At 38.8% G+C, this 21,058-nt stretch overlaps 1 protein-coding gene across 1 annotated transcript in view; it reads right to left on the reverse strand.

Moving 5' to 3' along the window:
* Positions 1–21,058, reverse strand: part of MDN1 (MDN1, midasin homolog (yeast)) — a gene marked incomplete at its 5' end in the record, with an annotated part of 87,463 nt that overhangs the window by 32,358 nt on the left and 34,047 nt on the right. The window contains 26 exons of the mRNA XM_010015230.1: positions 162–397; positions 1,407–1,680; positions 2,148–2,309; positions 2,663–3,359; positions 4,467–4,576; positions 4,769–5,150; positions 5,243–5,457; positions 5,604–5,774; positions 6,696–6,822; positions 7,965–8,196; positions 8,330–8,540; positions 9,651–9,771; positions 10,087–10,247; positions 10,693–10,826; positions 11,480–11,589; positions 12,247–12,379; positions 13,189–13,302; positions 14,321–14,541; positions 15,343–15,545; positions 16,227–16,372; positions 16,932–17,140; positions 17,979–18,095; positions 18,387–18,546; positions 19,163–19,433; positions 19,574–19,834; positions 19,937–20,026. Coding sequence (XP_010013532.1) covers positions 162–397; positions 1,407–1,680; positions 2,148–2,309; positions 2,663–3,359; positions 4,467–4,576; positions 4,769–5,150; positions 5,243–5,457; positions 5,604–5,774; positions 6,696–6,822; positions 7,965–8,196; positions 8,330–8,540; positions 9,651–9,771; positions 10,087–10,247; positions 10,693–10,826; positions 11,480–11,589; positions 12,247–12,379; positions 13,189–13,302; positions 14,321–14,541; positions 15,343–15,545; positions 16,227–16,372; positions 16,932–17,140; positions 17,979–18,095; positions 18,387–18,546; positions 19,163–19,433; positions 19,574–19,834; positions 19,937–20,026 — 5,268 coding nt within the window. The remainder of the gene's footprint in view (positions 1–161; positions 398–1,406; positions 1,681–2,147; positions 2,310–2,662; positions 3,360–4,466; positions 4,577–4,768; positions 5,151–5,242; positions 5,458–5,603; positions 5,775–6,695; positions 6,823–7,964; positions 8,197–8,329; positions 8,541–9,650; positions 9,772–10,086; positions 10,248–10,692; positions 10,827–11,479; positions 11,590–12,246; positions 12,380–13,188; positions 13,303–14,320; positions 14,542–15,342; positions 15,546–16,226; positions 16,373–16,931; positions 17,141–17,978; positions 18,096–18,386; positions 18,547–19,162; positions 19,434–19,573; positions 19,835–19,936; positions 20,027–21,058) is intronic.

Consider the following 21,058-nt stretch of genomic DNA (forward strand, 5'->3'; position numbering starts at 1 on the left):
AACAGTTAATAATACCTAATGACTTCAAAATATCTGCGTAAGTAATACAGACAACATCTGGGCAAGTGTATGCCTACACATCTCTATACACATATTTACACACAAATGCATTCGAGAATGTTCCAGTTTTCCCCAAACACTTGATGATGAGGTCTTTTTACCTGCACAAGTACTGGATGCTCCGGCCATTCCTGCAGTAGCCTATTTACTTCTTTAGCAAAGCTATCAAGTACAGGTTGGCACTGTCGGACTTGCTGAATATTAGGATGCTGGTAGAAGTCATACGGACCATCTTGCTGCAGCACAAGATCTGAAGTCAGTTCCTCAAAAAATGTATTGTGAAGAAGAGTGCTAGCTAGAAGTTGGCTTCCCAGGAGAGTATCATTCATTTCAGCACCTAGGAAGCAAAAAAAGGAAGACACCACGCATGCTAGTAATTCTTTCTTCAGTTGAACAGATGTGGGAGATTTTTTCCCTGTATCCCAAGAGTCAGCATGTTATGTATTTCAAGGTTATAACAATATGCCAGACATAAGCAATGAGATGGGAGTATGGAACAAAGAGACATACTTAAAAGTTTACATTCCCTATTTTATCGAATTTTTGTATAAAAGTAAAACCAGCATCCTAAAGGTGGGCTGTGATCCTACCAGGAGACCACAGTTCCTCTGGGCATAAATGCACATCGAGGAGAGTTACAACAAAATTAGTAGTAAGGCTCTGCAAAAAAGTAATCCAACAAATGCACAAAAACCTAAAATCATACATATTACACCTCAGGTATGAACACAAACATAAGGTACTGTAGAAACAGCAGACATTTCCTGCTTTTTCTTAACTGCACACATATACATTTATTAGATTAGAACTGAAGCATAGCTCTGCTTTGAGCAGCTATGATCCTGAGGTCTCAAACATTGTTATAATGATTTACACATCAAGTGTGCCAAAGTTCAGGGGGAAAAAAAGAGTTTAAAAAAAAACAACCAACAAATCAACACTTGAGGTTATTTAATTATAGAAGCTCCATTTAAACCAATTCTTTTATGAACTCAATTGCAAATTTTACTTCTGGGAAATTTCTGCAAGTACGTAATCTTCCAGGAGATTATGCAGATCCAAGTGATCAGAATGTCTCTAGTAGATCATTCAATTTATTCTTAAACTGTGTTGGTCTTATATATTAACAAATGGAATTTAAAACCAAAAAAATCCATAAAAGAATAAAAATCAAAGCATTCCACCGAGACAATTCCAAACATGGGGCAAATTCTGTAGAAAAAGGAAATCTGGTTTTATGCACTTTTCCCATGAAAGGCCTGTTTCATGACCTGCAATATGATTAATTTGAAACAATTCATTACAAAGCTAGACCTGCACATTTGAAATATTGCTAGCAATCTTACCAATTAAAGGATAGAATTGTGACACCAGGCATGCACCAGTCTGATAGCAGGAAATAAATGTACTGAAATAATGTTTGGCTTGATGAGAAGGCAGACTCTGTTGATACCACAGGGATCGAGCAAAGGTTAAGCACAACTGTTGATGAACCATCATTACTGTTTGCATAGAGCTCTTAGACAAAAGGGCTCTATCAACTTCCAGCTGGTCTTCCAATAGATCTTCAGTTTCCATTTTTTCTTCAAGGCTTGGTTGAGCTGTGATATCTTCAAAGTCCTGCAAATTACATGATAATCAAGAGTCAATTATAATTTCTTCCTTTAATATCTCTCCTCCCCATCAACACAATGACACACAACTGACTCATGGCTTTCAAGGAGGTCAGCCCTCTTCACAGGTAATAAAACCCCCAATGACCCTACTTGCTAAAATGAATCAAATTCCAGAATTTTACAACAAATAACTAATTATATTGTCATTCAGTTAGGGAATTTGGGATTATTCACCCAAACCACAGTACAGTTCAATTCTGGAAATTAATTTCAAAAACTTCCTACAACCAGAAGGTATAATAAACTACAACCACAGGACTTGATACTGTTCTATCAAAATCTACCCCATATTCTTCTTTTGGCAGAAGGAAAACCTGTTTCATTTCTCATCTCATTTTACTTAAAGCATGTATTTTCAGGAGCTACTTCAGACATAATTTTGGGGTTTCTTTCCAGAGTGACAGTTGTTACCTTTTCATGAAGAGGAAATCTCCTCCTAAACTCTTTTTCTTCCTCCTCTTCTTCACTCCGTCCTTTCCCATGACTTTTACTTCTGTATCTGTACAGACTGTGTTCCATTGCCTCCCGCTCTTGGGCACGGCGTTCCTGTTCGTCCCATTCATTTACGATTGCCTAAGGAAACACAAAGCTTCACACTTTTACACAAAATCACCTCGTATTTCATCAAAGGGGCAGCACCTATCTTTTTTGGCTTTTTCCTCCTCTACAGTCTACAACAGTATAAATCAAAGCCATCTAACCTGAAGGAAGACTTGTGACTTCTTCAGCCAATGAGGAAAAACCACAGAAAACAGAAAGCAACAACGTGCTTGGCCAAGTTCTAGTCTCCTTTCTTAACAGTTTTGTAAATCAACTCTCTACAAAGTCTGGTTTTGTTTTGTTTTTTGTGTGTGTGGTTTTGGGTTTTGTTGGGTTTTTTCTATATAAACAAAATCTTTGGTAACCATTACAGGCCATGATGTTACCTGACAAAGATGTCTAAAAAGCTGCAGGGATTTCTGGTCCATCTCTCCCCTGGATAGTACATGGCATTGAAGATGCAGCAAAGCACTGACAAGGAGCTGTTCCAGAGTTGGGCAGGACTGCTCTACTCCCTCAGATTCTCCTTCAGAGTGCTTCAGAGAAAACTTTTTAAGTCCATGAAGGACCTCAACTGAATTCACTGAGCATAAAATTTCTGCACGAGCAAGGTAACTGGGGAAGGCACGGCCAACAGAAGGAAATGCCAACAAAGAAGTGAGGAGGTTGGTGAGATCAGCTGGACGCACAAATCTTTTGAGCATTGCATAAACTTCAGAAGCCACTAATCGCATGCCATGTTGCAGCTGTAAGATGGCAGCTTGCAGTGGAATAATGGCATCAGGGAACACAGCATAGTCCTCTGCCAGGTGTTTTCTAAACTGATGGTGTGATTGTTGCCAAGATGCTTCCTCATTTAACAGGTTTTGTATTGCCTGGAGTGATTTAGGTCTTTCCCCACGGAGGAACTGTAGAAGGCGGGCTGTAAGATCTTGGACTGAAGAAACCCGTGCTATGCTGTTGATGTACTGGTGAGCTTCCTGGTATAAGCAGTCATAGGGTGGAGCTGGAGGCCTGAAGGCCTTTTTTCTGGAAAGACTGTTTATTTGCTCCTTCAACCTTTGCATTCTTTCATGCAACAGCCTGTTAAGAAATAACATTGACCAGTTTAAACATATAAACGTATTTCATATAAACATATTTATCTATATCTAATGTAATAGTTAGATATATAAAAAAGATGCATCGGGAATATTCTGCTAGTTTGTATGATACAGCAAATAAGGAAAGAACCAGAAAGTGACACCCACATAGCATGCACATACAATTCTCTTCCTCACTACCTCTGCCACTTCAACAAACTTCCATTACTTTTTTGCTTGCTACCTGACAGCTCTGTGAGCATTAAGGAAAAAGCAGTATTACTGGAAGAAATTGGTAAAACTCAGCCATTCAAAACTTCCTTTCAATGGCTATTATTCTCTTTAAGCAATGGCGCAGGATTATCAGATCCTCTATGTGTATAACACTGAAACAAAAAACTTCCATAATAGTGGAAAATCATGAATAATACTGTTTTTATCTCCGTGTACAAGGAACACCTGGAAACCTGCACAAAGGAGAAGTCCGTCTGCTTAAAATATCCTCCTCAAATTCCTCAGATAAAAAACAAAAGCAAAGAAACAAACAAAAAACCCACAACAAAACAATGGCTACAAATTCTGAATGCCAACAGTGTACGCTATGTGGCAAGAAATTCAATTCACCCACAGCACTATAGGTAAAGGCTGTTGCTGAATTACGCATCTGGAGATTTCTACCAAGTAGAACTCTGCAAAATTGCACTGGCCTCTATGGAGGCCTTGAAGGGTTACAGTGATAGACACACATTCCCTCTTATTTCAATTTGTTAATAACACTGCCACATGTTAACGGAACTACCATAATTTAGCTGTATGGTTTTATTTTCACTTCTCGACATAGCTTCAATTTTATCAAGATATGAAGGCTGCTGCTTTAATTGATGTATTTATAGCAGTACGAAGTGTGTACAGGCACTTCCTTAGTCACTGCAAGTAAAGAGAACAGCTTCTGTGTTTTTACCACCTCAATATCCAAATTGATACTTTAAAATCAGCAACCCTTACTTCCATAGAAGTTGTAAAGCTGTGGAGAAAAGCTTTCAAGCCCAAGCACCTGAAGATGAAATTTCCAATTTAAAAGAAAAGAGTTAATTGTCTGAGATGTTACCTGAGATGGGGATGAATATAGTTGCTGACTGCTACATCTTCAATACTTTTTCCTGTATGCAGCTGGGTTGAGAAATCATTTGTTTTCCATTCACACTCCAGCTGGTGTAACTGAAAAGGAAAGAATAATCCATTCTGAGGTTCTGGTACATCATCTTGGACATTAGAAGATCATCATCTTGGACATTAACTGTATAGTTTGAAAATCATGACCAAATATTTGCCCAAGAATACCAAAGGCAAATTCCCTTGCATTGATTTTATACATTACAGAGGTAAAAGCCAACTCTGCGCCACACTCACCTCTTCTTTTGCATACTTGAGCTTGTATTCTCTTTTAACAGCTGGATCAAACCTGGTCTGTGGAAGCCACACCTGGATCTGCAGCAAACCAATATTCACCCAGAGGCTTCCTCGCCAAGCTGTCTCTGGTAACTCCTTAAGCCCTTCCCCAAAGAACTGCTGCAAGCAAGTGAGCAGGAGAAACACGAATTCTTTAGGAAGTAACTCCTGATCAATGATGCTTTTAAGTATCTTGAAAAGGTACTCATATGCAACAGGATCCTTGAGGCAGAGCTTCTCACAGCACTCCAAAAATTCTCCTTGAAGATCCATTGGAACCAGATCTACCAGGGCAGAGAGCTGTCTGCTTAGCACTATTCCCTGTAGTCTAGCATCTGTGTACCTGGAGGCAAAGGAATCAGAAACATTTACACGTAGCTAGTAAGCTTGTTATAACATGCCTGATTTAAATATGTGCAAGAGAGGTCTTAATACCTAAAATCTGCTGTCGAAGAGAGAGCCATATTGGTCCACACTGCTGTGCTGACTTCATGAAGCTGCTGTGCTCTCTCCATCCATTCTCCCAGTGTCACGTGGGATGATGACAGAACAGGAAGCCCACTCACATCCCACTGGCTTGCCTTGCTGCTGCTAGTTAGAATTTCAAACAAGCACTTTGAGAAAACGGCTCGGGTCAAAATACCTGGGCCCTAAATTAAGAGATTAAGAGTTAGATTGTTCAGACGCAACTTGCACTGACTATGCTAGAACTTACAGTATTGCTTTAAAAAAATGCTGAATTATTTAATAGAAGAGTATTCAGCCTAATTATTCGACTAGGTCAGAAGAGACAAACCTGCATAGAACAGTTCATATGGGATTTAGAAAAGTTCTTTTCCTCTGTTGCAGGTAGTGGCCTCCAAGTCAACCAGTAGTCTGGGTCCGTGGTGAAAGTACTGCTCCAAAAAGATGCTAACACAGCATTAACTAGTTGAGATGATAGAATAGACGTTTCCTCAGGGGATATCTAAGGAGAGAGAGAGAAACGTGGAGCTGAGAATAATTTAGAGGGAGCAGAAGAGAATCAAGCATACACACGAAAAGTATGATACAGTTTTCCAGTAGGGATAGTACAAGATATTCTTCAAGATCCTTTTCAAATTCACATAGTGTTTGCTTATACCTCTTCTCAAAGAGCAGACTTCCTGAGGTCTGCACTGCCTCCTGTGAAACATGCAGCATGTTTACAGAGCAAGTTTTCAGAATAAAGCCTCCAGTCTATGACTGTGCAACCTTTTGTTACAATACATGAGGTTGCATAAGCATGAAACAGATAAAACTACCCAATGTTCTGCTCTGAAGCACTTGAAGTGAACTTGATGGTTTACCAAGCTTTGTGGAAAGACAACCACCACTATATCATAGCTAACATTACCCAATCAGAATTTCTCTGACATACTAAATGCTCTACAGAAAAAGCATCAAGTAACTGTTTCAGTCTGTCTGATTTGCACCACAGACCTAAAAAAAAAAAAAAAAAACAAACCCAAAAAAACCCACCCAACAAATCTAGAGACAGAGGAACACAGGAAAGTATTTTTCAGCATAAAATTACTTTGAATACATAGATACAACCAGGCTGACACCTGCCACTCAACTTCCTGTTTCCATTAGGTCACAGGTGGATGAATGAAACAACACCAAGAAACTAGACCATATAGAACTATGTTACTTAAAACTTCATTGTGTTTTATTTACGTTTTAATGTCGTGTTTTAATTATGTTTTTTGCAGGCTCACAGTTAATAACCCTTCTTATTAAAAGAAAAATAATTACTGTCAGGCACAGGTAATAAAAGTGCATGTCGAAAGTCTTACACAGATATACCTATTTTGAAGAATCTGTTGAAAACTTCCACAAGACTAATTAAACTAAAACTTGTTCTTACTTCATTAAGGTGTAACAAGTGCCACAGTCCAGACAGTTGGTGAGAAGCAGCTGGGGTCAACTTCAGGGAAAAAGTTATAAGCTGAACTAAATCTGAACATACGCTTAGCTCTTGACCGCAGGTCTCCCTGTGGCAGGTGAAACAAATACAAGTATGTAAGCCGGGCACATGAAATAAATCATTTGGATAGTAAAACAAATTGAGAATGGCAGGGGAGGTCACAGTAACTAAGAATCCCTGAAAGGTTAAATGATAGCATTTTAAACACTGAAGAACCCTCAAAAACCTTGCATCCTTCAAGGTTGGCAAAATCGAAATTCAACAAAAGGAGGAAGAAGTGGAACCTTCTGTAGCTATAAGCTACATGTCCAGCCAAACATACAAACATTTGGAGACAAAATGTCTTCCAGCTTTATAGTTCTTCTGAGAATCAGAACTTGGCTGAATTCAAGAGCGAATCAGTGATTGTAGGAGTCTAATTGTACAAAAAATTACTTTCACTGAAATCCACAAGTGAAGAGCTCTCTTTTAAGGAATGGTAAACCAGTAAAAAAATAAATACACTTGCCCCTGTAAAACAACACCATCACTTCTTAAATTAATAATGTTAATTTAAACTATGAGTACATGTGTGTAGTTTACAAAAAAGCATGCCTGCTAGTGTACCTTCTCCGTCATCAGGTCTAATTCAGTCTTTCTACAATAGCCTCCAGAAATATGGTGATAAACATCTTCATGTTAATTTCTAATATGAAGGACTGTTCTATTTCAGTAAAAGGTAAATATTATGTATTTCCAAAAAGAAAATACTATGTATCATTCACTAAATACAAGGTTTTAGTTTTCATCCATCTATAATCCATCCTACCATTAATAAAGCAATTTCTGGAGCCTAATAAGTTTATCCGAGGGGGCTTGGACATCAGCATTCCTACATTTGCATCAATAAAGTTAGAAAAGAGGAAAACTACTTTCTCAATATAACACTGAACTACTCTTTCACTGATACCTTTTATAGCTGGCCAAGTGCAATTCTGCATGCAGACAAGGAGGATTATGTATTTATATACATAAATATATATACATAAACATATGTATGCACCACATATACCTATACACATACAAACTCACAACTATATATACAACATGTATGTACACACACACAGAGATTTACATACAGATGTAAGGCACTGAAGTTACAGCTTTTAGCTAGGGATTCTGAATCTCATGAAAGGAATACAGGATTTCTTTCTCCAGCCTTTCTCTCACCTTCTTGCACAAGCCTTGGCCATGTAATCTGCTGTCAGTTTGTACTGCCAGAGCATGCCGATGTATTCCATCGCAGGCCACAGCTGAACCCGACTGCAGAGCTGGTTTAACAAGGTAGGGTGTAACTGGTTGGAGATGGTATCTTCAGTATACCTTTCTTCTGAATGACTATACGTAACTCCTTCTGCTCTCAGTTGTGAATGTACAGCTTTCAAAAAAATCTTTAGTTGACCTGTTTGACAAAGGGCAAGGGACACATAAATTCATGTACTGTATTTTCTGCCGGTGAACATTTCACATCCTTCCATTTTTATAAAAAAAGAATGGAGATGGCAGAAATCATCCTGTTCAAACATGTTACCTACCCAGACTAACATCTTCTAAATGATTTGCTCTAATTATCAGGCCATCAGCTTGCAGCAATGCTTTCTTCATCTTCCATCCAGTAGCAGCAATTTTCAGACGGCACATTTTTTCCTGCCATCTACTTTCTCCAAAGGCCAACCTTAGTTCCAAGATGCTAAGTGGTTTGCTGAGAACTTCTAACAGAGAAAAACATTCTATGCCCAGTTTATCCTGCAAACATGAAAGGGACCATTTGTTTCAGCAGCTCTAACAAAACAACAAACAAAATCTGTGACTGTAGTCAAAACTAATATTTAAAATTTACATACACCTGACTGAAGTACAAGTATATATAAACTAACTTGCAACAACAACTTAACAATTCTTTTGTAGTCCTCCTCAATACAGCAGGAAGAACTAAATTGAAGTAGTTGGCCACCCCCATTCCTCCTTGTGAAGTTTTGGGTTTTGTTTTTTCTTCCTTCATGAAGAAACTATATAGATTATGCAACCAATACTTCAACATGGCAACTTACCTAAACTAAGGGCTCTAAACACACAAAGTAATAAAAACGCCAGAAGCTACCGTCACTTAAAAGAAACTGCAGTTTACACCTGCAATTTGAATGCGTTTGGATGCCTAGAAAAATCTCCCAAAATTCTCAGTAAGCATCGAATGTTCTTCAGAGACCCAGAAAGTAAGTGTGCATTTCTGAACAGCTGATATCTTTGAGAGACAAGGTCGTAAAAACCTAGGTCTCATTACTAATCACCAACATGAGCAACCTACACGAGCTTTTGAAAAGGGATTTGTATTCTTCAGAAAATCTTATTGTGAGATTTATTTTAAACTGAATGACAACAGTTGCTGACATAACTTAAGAAATAAAAATCCCAAACTGTCAAAGTTAAGAGGCCTTGTCTTGGTAAGTCACAAAGCAGCACCGTCCTATCCTGTACAAAAGGAAGTACAAGGTCTAGTCTACATACACATATATTCACTAAACAAGCAAGTGGCATACTGATACTCACAAGTCTCCAGAACAGAGCAAGGAGTAGTATTTTTATGCTTGGGCACCACCCTGTGTTAAATGACTGCTATCTATATAAAGCATAATTAACAGTAGAAGTGCTATCTGGATAACTGATAGATCTCACACACAAAAAGAGATGTACATTAACACATGCTGAAATCGTTTTTTAAATCAATCTAACAAGTCCAAAAGGTGTATGTATTTTTGCTGTCCTGGAAAGCAAGTGCTGTAAAAGTTCATGGTCATTTCAAAGCATATTTGGATATTGCTGGAAATACAGGTTTTTTTGTAAACAGAGCACAGATACCTTAAAAGGAAGAGGTCTTCCTAGAGACTTCTGTAATATCTTCATATTGGCAGAAATACCAGTAGGATTGGCCAAGCAGCTCTGAATGTGCTGTGAAACAGATTGAATTTCCCTGGAAACCCTTATAGATGGGGAGAAAAAAGCCCACTTGGTTAACTCAGAAGTTTGAGAAACAAGGCAAAAATATACACAAGAAAAGTCCCTTCTCTTATCCAGCCACTAAAGGATAACAATTCTAAATGATCATGTGGGCAAGCAGAAGCCCACTGCTAAGAAATCTGAATTTAAAAAACGAACAGCTACTTAATACATTGTACTTGCATCACTAATGGCACACAGTTTGGATGCTAATGCCAAACTGTTAATTAGCTATAATACTGAAGGAAACAGTAATTTATACAGCTGTTTAACAGAAACACAAATCAAAGCCACTCACTTGTGCTCATCTGATCCAATAAGCATCTGAGGAATTCTGTCAATTAGATGCTTCATAACCCAGTGCCAGTGCAGAGACAGAAGTGACAGCCCTGGTGAGTCCACTGTCAGAGTGTCAGAGACTGCCCAGAACCTGTCACGCCACAGCAAGCAGTATAATATCTAAAAAAAAGCCAAAAGGTAACAGTTTTCTCAATGCTGCATGTTACAGAATACTTGGTACTTCAAGCAAGAGAAAAGCAAAACCACCAACACCTAAATTCGGACTCACTCAACACTTTGTGTTTAGTGGTACACAACCAGTCCTCAGATATATGTTCTCTAAAAATACCATATGGCTTTACTGGCCGTTCAATCCCTGCACCAAGTCTACGGTGTCATTGTCGGATCTCTTTGTGGCTCAAAATCTACATTCCACACAGAAGAAATGAGAAGACGGAGCACAAATACAGCTACTGAAATAAACATGAATGTTTGCAAGGTGGCAGGCATATTCTGAATGCCAAAAGAAGCACTATGGTTTACTTCAAGGTCCCTGAAACTAGTGTTCTGCATGCAATCTCATTTCATCTAACTTCCATACATGAACTACAAAAAGACTACTCACATCGTGCATGTCATCATCATTTAAGGCCACCTGAGTAGACTTCACCCAGTGAAATGTAAATGCATCCCAAAGTTCGAAGAAAGCAGCAAGGTTGACCACAATTGCATGAGGAAGACAGTTGTAACTTCCTGGATCTGAGGTTTGGGGAAGAGGGAAAGTAAGAGAGAGACTTAAGTATTCCAGCCATATCACATAACGTAAGGGTCAATTTCTGATCACTAAATTCTCTCTATGGTTGCAGAAAAAAAAGCCTGAAAAGATCTAAGAATTGAAGTAATAAAAGTAGACCTTCACTATTTGCACAATCCTACTACCTCTGTACATTTCATGTATAAAAGAAAAAATCCATAATGAGGGAAGCACTGATCAATAGCTTTGATTCAACACATTAACTTCATCACTAATTTTTTCTCCTTTGTTTCAGGAGCAAAACATCCTACTTGCATAAAATATTAGCAAGAGGATTAGAACAAAAGCACATCTGAAGAACTTGGCTATTCTTACTAGAAAAAGACAAAATGCTATTCAAATTTCTCCCCACCATCATCCTAAAGTTTAGATAATTAAGAGAGAAATTACATTCACTCATTACCTGGTAGAGGCTGGGCATAAATGCTGTAGCATAAGGTATATGATATTAGACCTCATCTGACTGCTGTACATTTACGCTATCTTTCTTCACACATTCAGGACACACCATATTTAAAGTACACGTTTCATAACAATGCAAATTAACTATATTTCAAACAGAGCATAGGACCAAAAAGAACAGTGAAAATCAGCCCACCTTTGCGGAAATCTAGAGACATTCTTAAAACACTGTTTCTTGGCTTCTTGCTGGTAATCAAATTCTTCTCAGTGTAGCTTCTTTTCTCTCGGTCAAGAAATAATACTGCCCTGAATTAAAAATAAAGTTGTTAGAAATTCAATACCATTTTAAAGCCTCTGCCTTATGAGAATGGTGAACTACAAAGTGACATTTCATATTGCACTGTATTATGAAACAAGACTCAAGTGCAGTGTAACTAATTGCTTAATATGGTTTCTGCAGAAGCCAGCTTCACAAAGAGCAGATTCCTAACTTCAGCAATCACCAGGAAGGAAAAAGTGGTGAGCTACTAAACAGATGCAACACTACCACCTGTAGGATATGCAAGCAGCTGCTGCCTTATATTGTAACTGCAAAATCTATGTGCTTTTTGCTCTTATTAGCAAAAGCAGTCCAAATCCAAAAGCAGGGCAACTATTTATGTTAGATTTCACACCACTGCTTCTGCTTCTCTTATGCTTTATCCTACAGTTCTGCTCTGCCCTTGAAGTATCCCAGCCTATATGGAATGCTGCGAGCTCTGCTCCCTGTATTAAGTGATTTGGTTTAGTCTGCATCTACAGAGAACAGAAGCAAAGAATCTGAATACTTGTGCAAAACCTATGCCTGGTATTTTAGATCATATCTATCAAAACCTAAAAGCACACTTGGCAGATACCACAAGTGTTTATACAGCACTGATTAGAGTCATTGGGCAATCTTCACGAGATTTTTTTGTTACCTACCGATTTGCTACAGACTTCAAAAGGATTAGGAGCTGATCTGTGTGTTCCATTTCTGTATCAAAATTCATTGAATTTCTAATGATATCCAAAAACTGCACATTCCACCTTGGATCCAGAGGCATCACATGTTCATCTGGGAAGGCAGACAACACAAGACAGGATAACAGTTAAAGACTTTCCTTGATTCCCCTGCCTATGAACATTCAGGAAAGAAAGAAGGAAGTCTAAAAGGAAGGAGGGCAGAGACTTAAGCTCCCTCGCTCCAGATATCCAAACAGAAAAGCATTAAGTTGATTGCAGGTCCTGTAAAACAGAACACTGAAAGTAAACCGATCAGTGGTCAGAGTACCCAAAAAGACAGCCTGGAAACTGAAGCCCAACTCCCTTTTCGTTCACAGTCCAGGTGAGACACCTAGGACCATCCACAAAGGGTCCAGTGTCACTGCATGCAGCTCTCAATACCCAACAAGCTTGCAAAGGAAACCATATAAAACGGTGAGAGAAAATTATAGGCCTCAACATAGGTTTCAGATGGACCAACACAAAAAATGCTAGATAAAAACAGGATGCCTAAATATCCAGTCAGAAAGGCAGTAGGTACCTGCATCACTCTTAAGTACACCACTTAACTCTCAGCTGTAGGAATACACCTGGGTCATGGATATACAGTTAGGATTCATAGTCATAGCACTTATATCTAATTTGCATAGAATGATGCCATGGTTTAAGCCCAGCAGGTAACTCAGAATGAATACTTCTAATTGCCATATTTGCATAGACAGCAAGAATGGCTTTATTGTTATTTCTTTTGCAACGAAAGCAATGTATAGTAAGAATTTAGTCTTTGTTTTGGTACACACATTTCCTACGAAGGGTTACACTGTGTTCAGAGAACAAATAAAGGAAGCACTAATGTTTTACATCAGTTTTTTTCAGAAGTACCTGTCATAGTTGGCTGTAGCAATTTGATCATGTTACCAACTCCAGATGAGAGGGGACTGGCATAGAAACTACCAAGGGCTACAGCACCTGCTTCCAGCTGAATCCGCACTGCATCTGTAGGTGAAGGGGAGAGAACATAGGTGTAAAAATCAGAGAATTTTGTACAAATAAATGACTTCAACTGAGCCAGCACAAGCAGCCTCAATCTTATCTGTACGTGCACTTTGGACACGTTGATTGCTCTTATTTTGCATTAGCTCTGTGAGGTCTTAAAATCTGTCAGAATATCATGGCCAAAGAGAGTTCCAGTTAAACTGGTAATACTTCATGAATGATATTAACAATATGGTTTGTGAAAAATCCATGAGTTTACACCTTCAAATCTTCTTCTCAATACATCTATTTTTTACCTTTTTTTTTTGTCCCAGATAAAAAAAAAAAAAAAAAAAAAAGGATACCTGTCGTTAAAGTAACTTTTTAGGTGTTTTCCAGTTTATAAACACACCTGCCTGGAAAGACAGCAAGATCAAGGGGGAGTAATCCCACTCATCTAGGGACAATAGAGCATGAGATTTCACACCACACAAGGAAGTGTTTGAATTACTTGGCCTGCCTAAATTCTCCACAAGTTTAATGTCATTGATGTAATTAAGCAATGAATATCTCTACCTTAGCTGCTATTCTGAATGTTCAGGCAACACAACTTGAGGAAATCTCAGTTCTGCAGTTTCCTGGCTTTTTAACCATTTGTATTTTAACACCATATAAACAGAAGGTATTCTACTGTTTTTACTATCACTATCAAAAAAAAAAGTTAGTGAAGAGAAAGGTATATTTGCTTACATAGACTAAGAGGTATCTAAAAAGCACTGTAATTCAGAAGCAGAATAAGTTAAATACATGCTTGAATAATAAAAGGCAATGTTTAGCCCAAAGTCTCCTGTTGTCGCTAATATGCATAATCGGTTTTTGCCTCTCCCTGGAGACTCAGTGCTCTTGATTTAGTGTGGATAGTTGAGAACTTTTATATCAGATCATTTCAATGGTCTGGATGTTTTCATAGAAGACTTATGATTGTGAAAACATAATGAACCAGCCCTTAGCCAAAAGAAAAAGTTAAATGATTACATACCAAGCACCTGTGGCAGACTTCTGGCTAAGGAGTTAAGCCATTTAACTCTCAATGTCCAATCTTGATTGGATGCCTTTTCTATGAACAGTTTCACTGAAGCCTGGAGAACTTCCATTTTATCCATCCAGTCTGCATCTATCTCAACAGCACTGAATTTGAGACTCTCGGGATTAGTGGACTGCATAATGTTTTGAAGATCTTGCAGAGTCAGTGGTAATGTCCTGAAACACAAAGAAGTCCAGCGATTCAGGGCTCAAACTGCCAGTTCCAAAATACTATCTCCTCTTTATTTAGCTTGAGTTTCCAACCTCAAATCAGTTGGGGGTGTCTACTACTAGGAGCTCACTATTGTCAGAAAAATCATGCAGTGACAGAAGTGAATATGCACAGCTTTTCACTGAGAAATTATATTTGATTTGTGCACTAGAATGATAAGCAAAGGTAAATTTAAAAAAAAAGACAGATAGGAGAGGGAGAGATATGGATAAAGAAAAGCCAGCAAAACAGCACAGCACATTGCTATGGTTAACATTATATCTTAGTACTAACTTACACAGCTTGATCTTTCACTGGAAGCAAACCACAGTACCTGCCCACAATAGGCCATTAAACAAAGCAGGGAGGCAGGAAGATTTTGCACTGATGTTGTCAAATTAACAGCTATATTGCAAAAGAAATCATTAAAAGAGTTTTTGCATATGGCCCCTGCACTTATTACCTTTTTTACCAGTGTCTGCATTCACATTCTTTGCTAAATGCCTAGTCCTTACTCAAAATGGGTCAAATGTACTTATTGAATATTGAATAGAGCATTTTGGTCCGAAGAATAAAACAGTAAATAAATTTGTATTTGCAGCAGTTGCATGGAAAGGTACCAGGAGACTCAGCTACAGTGTGATGACCCTGGTCTCTACCCACACCATTTGCTCAAGACGAAGTTTTGAAGGGAACACTGACATGCCACCAGTGGTTCACACATATCTTGTTTCTTATTAATTAGACAAAAAGTGTTTCTTGCCTACCTGCAGTTTTTAAGGTTTAGTCTATTCAAACAATACATTAGGACCTGCGCATCACTCTGGACTGTCGAAAGAAGCGAGTCTTCAGCTGCAAACAGACCTGTAGGTAGGCAGTCTGGCCACAGTCCCATTGCTAGCAAGGAGTCACCCCAAGTGTCATGGGAAGCCAGAGATGAAGCATGCTTTGTAACCAATTCTAACACAACCTACAACAAACAACCAAAAAGCAGTTTAGAATCATATTCAAACATGTACTCAAGCACAATAGCGCAGGGAACTCTTTAATTACATGTTTTTATTATGAAATCATTATAAACCAAATTTTCTTCAAACACTATATAACCTACATGATAAAGGTACCAAAACGTTCCAACCATAGGTGAAATATCATACTGTACAGTTTAAAATGGGTAGTGAATATTGTTATCTCCAGGTGACAGTGTGCACAGTGTTTCAAACCATAAATTCGTCAGCATTAATATCCCAAAGACTCAGCTGAAGCTGAGAAAATATGTCAAGAAAACACAGGTGACAGCTGAAATTTACCATACTTCACCATCCAATACCAAAAAACCCCAACTTCTGGAGCTTCAACTGATCTGTTAGAGTAAGTTACATCCAGAACTGGATTGCTTACACCGAAGCCAAAAAAGCGTCAGAATCTGACACAGAAAATGTCCCAGTGCCACTTAGCCCCTCTTCTTCATCACCTGAGATGCCTGAAAGGACGTTTAAAATAATTTGATTCATCTCTCCAAGAACATTGTCTTTATCAACCCCTTGTTCAGGCACGTCAGAAACAGGATCTCAAAACACTAGCCTCCTGAAATGGTATTTTTCACGTATCTAGATGATGCAAGAAAAGCTTTCAAATACAGGACTTTTACCTGTTGGTTAATCTGCAGTTGTTGTGAGCGGCCATAAACTTCCCAACACGCTCTGTAAAAAGACTTTGCTAATCCAAGGCCTCTTTGTATCTGCTGCACAATTAACACAGCAGCCTGAAGCAAAGGTGACAAAGACAACACAGAACCTGAAAGATACACAGCAGTTAGTGTGATATGAATGTTTAGTAATTGTCAGCGCTCTGAAGACAAACACCACTTTAGACCCTGAGGAAAATCCAAACCAAACGAATCTTCCTGTGTCCTGACATTTTAATGGGTTCTTCCCAAGATTAGTAAGAAAATCTGACAAGACTGTAAATAACAGGTGACCAGCTCAAAATAAGACATCAAGCAGCTAAGATGAATGAAACTCAGTGTCATCTTGCTCCAAAGAACAACCTGAAAAGGCCTTGTGCAAACCCTTTCTTTTGCTGATTTTCACTAAGAATATATTGCCTTCTCTATAGCAATAGATAACTGACATTTGCCAGTGTCCAATGCCTCTGCACAAAGCACTCCAGTTATCATATTTTTATGATGCAAGAACACAAAAAAACCAACCAAAACCTACCTGATTATGCTTATATGCCTTTACTTATACTGGGACATTACACAATAAAATAACCAAGCTTTAACATTAAAGAGATAATTCAAATGTATGTAACGAACCCAAGTTGTTAAAAATGCTGAACAGACTTCTTTTACCTGCTGTTGCTGCCTTTGTTTCTGAATGCACAGCCATAAGTGCATCACAGACGCTATCTCCTACTAAACCCAAACCATGCAGGAGTGTCTTCAAATCCAGACTGTCCAATACATTTCCATCATTCTCCCCAGGAATGTAAATTTCAATCCCACGATTCCGCATGGCTCTGGATATTTCCCCATGAACAGGATCCATTGAAAGAAAAAGCCTGTTGGATATTAGAATATAATAGTTCAGTTGGAAGTAACCTATAACAATCATCTAGTCCAACTGCCTTACATTCTTAAGATGTAACTTAGGGTTTTAAATGACCGCTCTGGAAACCACCAAATCTGCTCTTCCATAAAGTAAATTCATCTTCATAAATATGGGAACACTGTTATCTAGAAACCCAGAGACATCTAATGAATTTAAATAAGAAAACTGTATGAATAATTATGTTTTGAAATTAGCCACTGATATACTGCATTATTTTTAACTCAGTTTTATATGACCTATGTCTATTTTATCATTTCCTACTTACAAAAAAAAGTTACACTATGCCTCTGAGCTACAGACTTTTAAGTCTTAGCAAAAGCATCAGATAAATCTGTGCTAGTTAAAAAACAAAGTATCCAACACCCAAGTAAGTTAATACTATCAGTAGACATCTCTCAAATGCAATTAAAAAATCACTTCTGAGATAGAGTGCAGCGAAAACAGATTTCTGAAAAGTCCAAGATCTTGTTTCCAATTCCGTTACAGTGAGACAGTGAAGTGCTCAAATCCTAACTTAGAAATGGAGAGTCAAAGCAGAGGTACACTGCTATGAATTTTTCAGTGCAATAGTCTGTAGCAACAGGGATATAAAGCCAAGCCTCTTAAGCTCTCTATCGTATGCTCCTTACAGTGCAGTTTTCTTTCTTGCCAGACAGACGGCGTCACTACAGTGCACGGCAAACTGAACAGCATTCAAAATACCAAAAGACTGGCTCCCTGCAGGCATTTTTTTTTTCTAAACCTGCTATTTAGTGTCAGGGGGAAAAAAAGGCAGAAATGCAAAGTACCTGAAGTTTGGATGAGGAGCTATTGTAGGAATTGTGCCATCTATCACACCTCTTTCACTCATGGTAAGAACGCCTCCTGGTTCAAGTAGAGCATTCAAGCGGTCCAGCACAGAAGGGCTATGTTCAAAGGAAATTTATACGTTTACAAAAAGGTAACAGTTTGATCCCTTTCTGATCTGAAATCAAAATGGCACCAGTCTTAAGCTAAAGGCCAAACAGCTGATTATGTCATAAGGTAACAGAAAAACTATCAACTGCTAAGCTGTCCAAGAAGGAAGACACTCCCAGAAAATGCAAGTTACTGCTCCCATGCATTGTTCTCAAATGCAAAATACTGAGTAAGAGGTAAAGTCAATTAGGGAGGGTCAAGGAATTTACTCAGTGAAACAAAGCCACGAAGTCTCTTACTTGCAGAAGTTAACATTATCCATCAGCAGCCAGTCTCCAGACTGCAGGGCCTGAACCAGCATCCCATCCACCCACTCGAACGTGCCATGGCTGTCACAGTCAGCAGCGTGGGCCTGCTGCAGCTTGAAACGCCGGAACTCTTCTACCAGGTGAGCAAACTCTGAAAGAAGGTATGTCTTACATCAAGACTTACATGACTGAGGTGGCTTCCCGCTCCAGTCAAGACATACCCGTTTCCTACTTTTTAGGGGAGTAAAACAGCAGAGGTTCCAACTCTTCAAGTAGCCTCCCACATTCACAAGGACAGAGCAAGTTTGCAAGCACAAAGAAATATAAACTAGACTGGCACTTTTCTCCATCCTTTCTCCCTCATTAGGTGAAGTTTGATGGGTATGAATACCATACAGAAAAGCAACCCATACATAGTTCTGCTGACATTTGTAAAGCTCAGCTGATCAATGCTTCAGAGAACAAACGCAAGAATAGAGTATCCAAATTCCTTTTCTTAGGAATACAAGGTATAAGCTGTATTGCATCGTATGTCACGAGAATTTCTACCAAGTGTAACTACGCAAAAAATAAACCTGAAGAACTATCACCAAAGTAACTTTTTCAGAAGCTAAGCTGTAGTAAAAGTACGTAGTAGGAAACAACACACAAAAACCTTCAAACTTCTCCCCCCAAGTTTTCTCAAGATTTCACTGCATATTTATGTATTTCTCTTACTTCCTTCAGAGGAACATATAGTCTTACTTCAAGTCTCCCACCATACATACCTGCCTTTGAGTAGGAATTTATTTTGTTGTTTAGTCGCTGGGTAAGTACAAGCACTCCCTCCAGTTTGCTCACTAATTCAGCTGTGACACTTCTACCTCCTTCACCCAGAGATTTGGGTTTATAATTCAGGATGAAACTGCTCCAAGCACGCAGCACAAGTTCAGCATCATCTGCACAAATTTCTGTCAGGAGAAGACTGTCCCTTACTAGTGTGTTCACAGTATTCTCCACTTTTTCCAACAGGTGCTGCCACGGCCTGTTGATATCAACCTGCAAACATGCCATTAGAGAGTTAGTTCATCCAGAGACACTGGTGCTTAAGGCTCCATTTAATGCTTACACTCTACAATCACAGTGGACTGGCCATATACGAAAGAGAAATACTGCTGTATTACCAAAGCATTATTCACCTGTTCAAATCCACCCAGGAGTTCAGTTGTATCCATCGCACTGTTCATGGCCATGATTTTTAGTCGATGGCCAGTCAGATGGGCCAGCAGCTCAACAAGACTGGTTTTGCCAACAGCTGCTGGGCCCACCAGGATTACCATCCAGCTCATGTGCACACATTTCATTATGAACTCAAGGGACTGCAGTGAATGATGCAGGAGTGAGAGATTTCTGCCAGGACGAGGAATATAGTTGCCACGAGAAAGAACTGAATAACCAATCTGGAAGGGATGAGAGACACATGGGTGAGTACTCAAAGAGGCTCAGCTGTGCAAGTCATCGCCTTCTCCCTCCACTCACAAAACCTCTTGTCAACAGCTTACCTGAACATTATATGGAGTGATGTGAAACTCTCTGGTTCCCGTATACACATCAGCCTCCTGGCCAAAAACGTCTCTAAATATAGATATAACCTAAAAGAGTTGAAAGTGCAAAAAAATAAAGACTTACCAGTCTTAAGTTATCCACTATTATAAAAGATTTACTTCTAAAGTAGTCTTCCCTCTCAGCTCCACAGCCCTGTGATAGTAACTAATAGTTTAATCACAAGTGCTATTTCATTCAAAGCGCAGCAAGCAATTTAAGTGAGTGTGAGATGTTTGCAGCAACTCCTTCATTAACCATGCTTTCCTGCGACTTGAAATACTGTAAGTGATGTTTGTCTTTAACAAAATGCTGGGAAAGAAGTCACTCCATGAAGCCATTCCATAAATTATCTATTTGATAACACATAAAACTGTAATATTACAGGGAAGGGGAAAGTAAACCCATGAGAAAAATACCCAATCATATACAGTCAGTACATTCAGTCTTACAGTCTGACTTTTAGTTTAATACCATTTAAGTGTTGTGAAATTAAATAAAAGTCAAGGATTTCTAGGCAACAGAGGGATAAGTGGTGGCAAAGGTGGAATCACAACTGTAGTAAGTATGTTTTATTAGAGGAACTTTAAACAGAAAGTTTAACAGACTGAGGGGAGCAATTTGACAGGCAGAAGAAAGAAGTGACAGATAAAGAAAAGTTTTATAAAAGAAACCCTGTCAGGGAAGGGCTGAATTACAGGACATTATTTTTATGTACTGTACTGACACAAATACTTTCTAACCATAACTTTAAGAATCTCTCCCTGTCTCAGTGCTCTTTCTCTTTTCTGCTGCATGTCTTCTCATGCTTCCAAATAGGCATGCAATCATACTTCTATGGGAACATTATTATATAACAAACAATCACACAAACATATCTTGTGTTTTGCTCTTTTTAAGTCATAGAATCATAGAATAGTTTGGGTTGGAAAGGACCTCAAGATCATCTAGCTCCAAGGCCCCTGCCATGGGCAGGGACACCTCGCACTAAACCATGTTGCGCCCAAGGCTCTGTCCACCCTGGCCTTGAACACCACCAGGGATGAAGCATTCACAACTTCCTTGGGCAACCCATTCCAGTG

Source organism: Nestor notabilis, unplaced genomic scaffold (genome assembly GCF_000696875.1).
Source record: "Nestor notabilis isolate BGI_N333 unplaced genomic scaffold, ASM69687v1 scaffold15315, whole genome shotgun sequence".
Classification (NCBI taxonomy): domain Eukaryota; kingdom Metazoa; phylum Chordata; class Aves; order Psittaciformes; family Psittacidae; genus Nestor; species Nestor notabilis.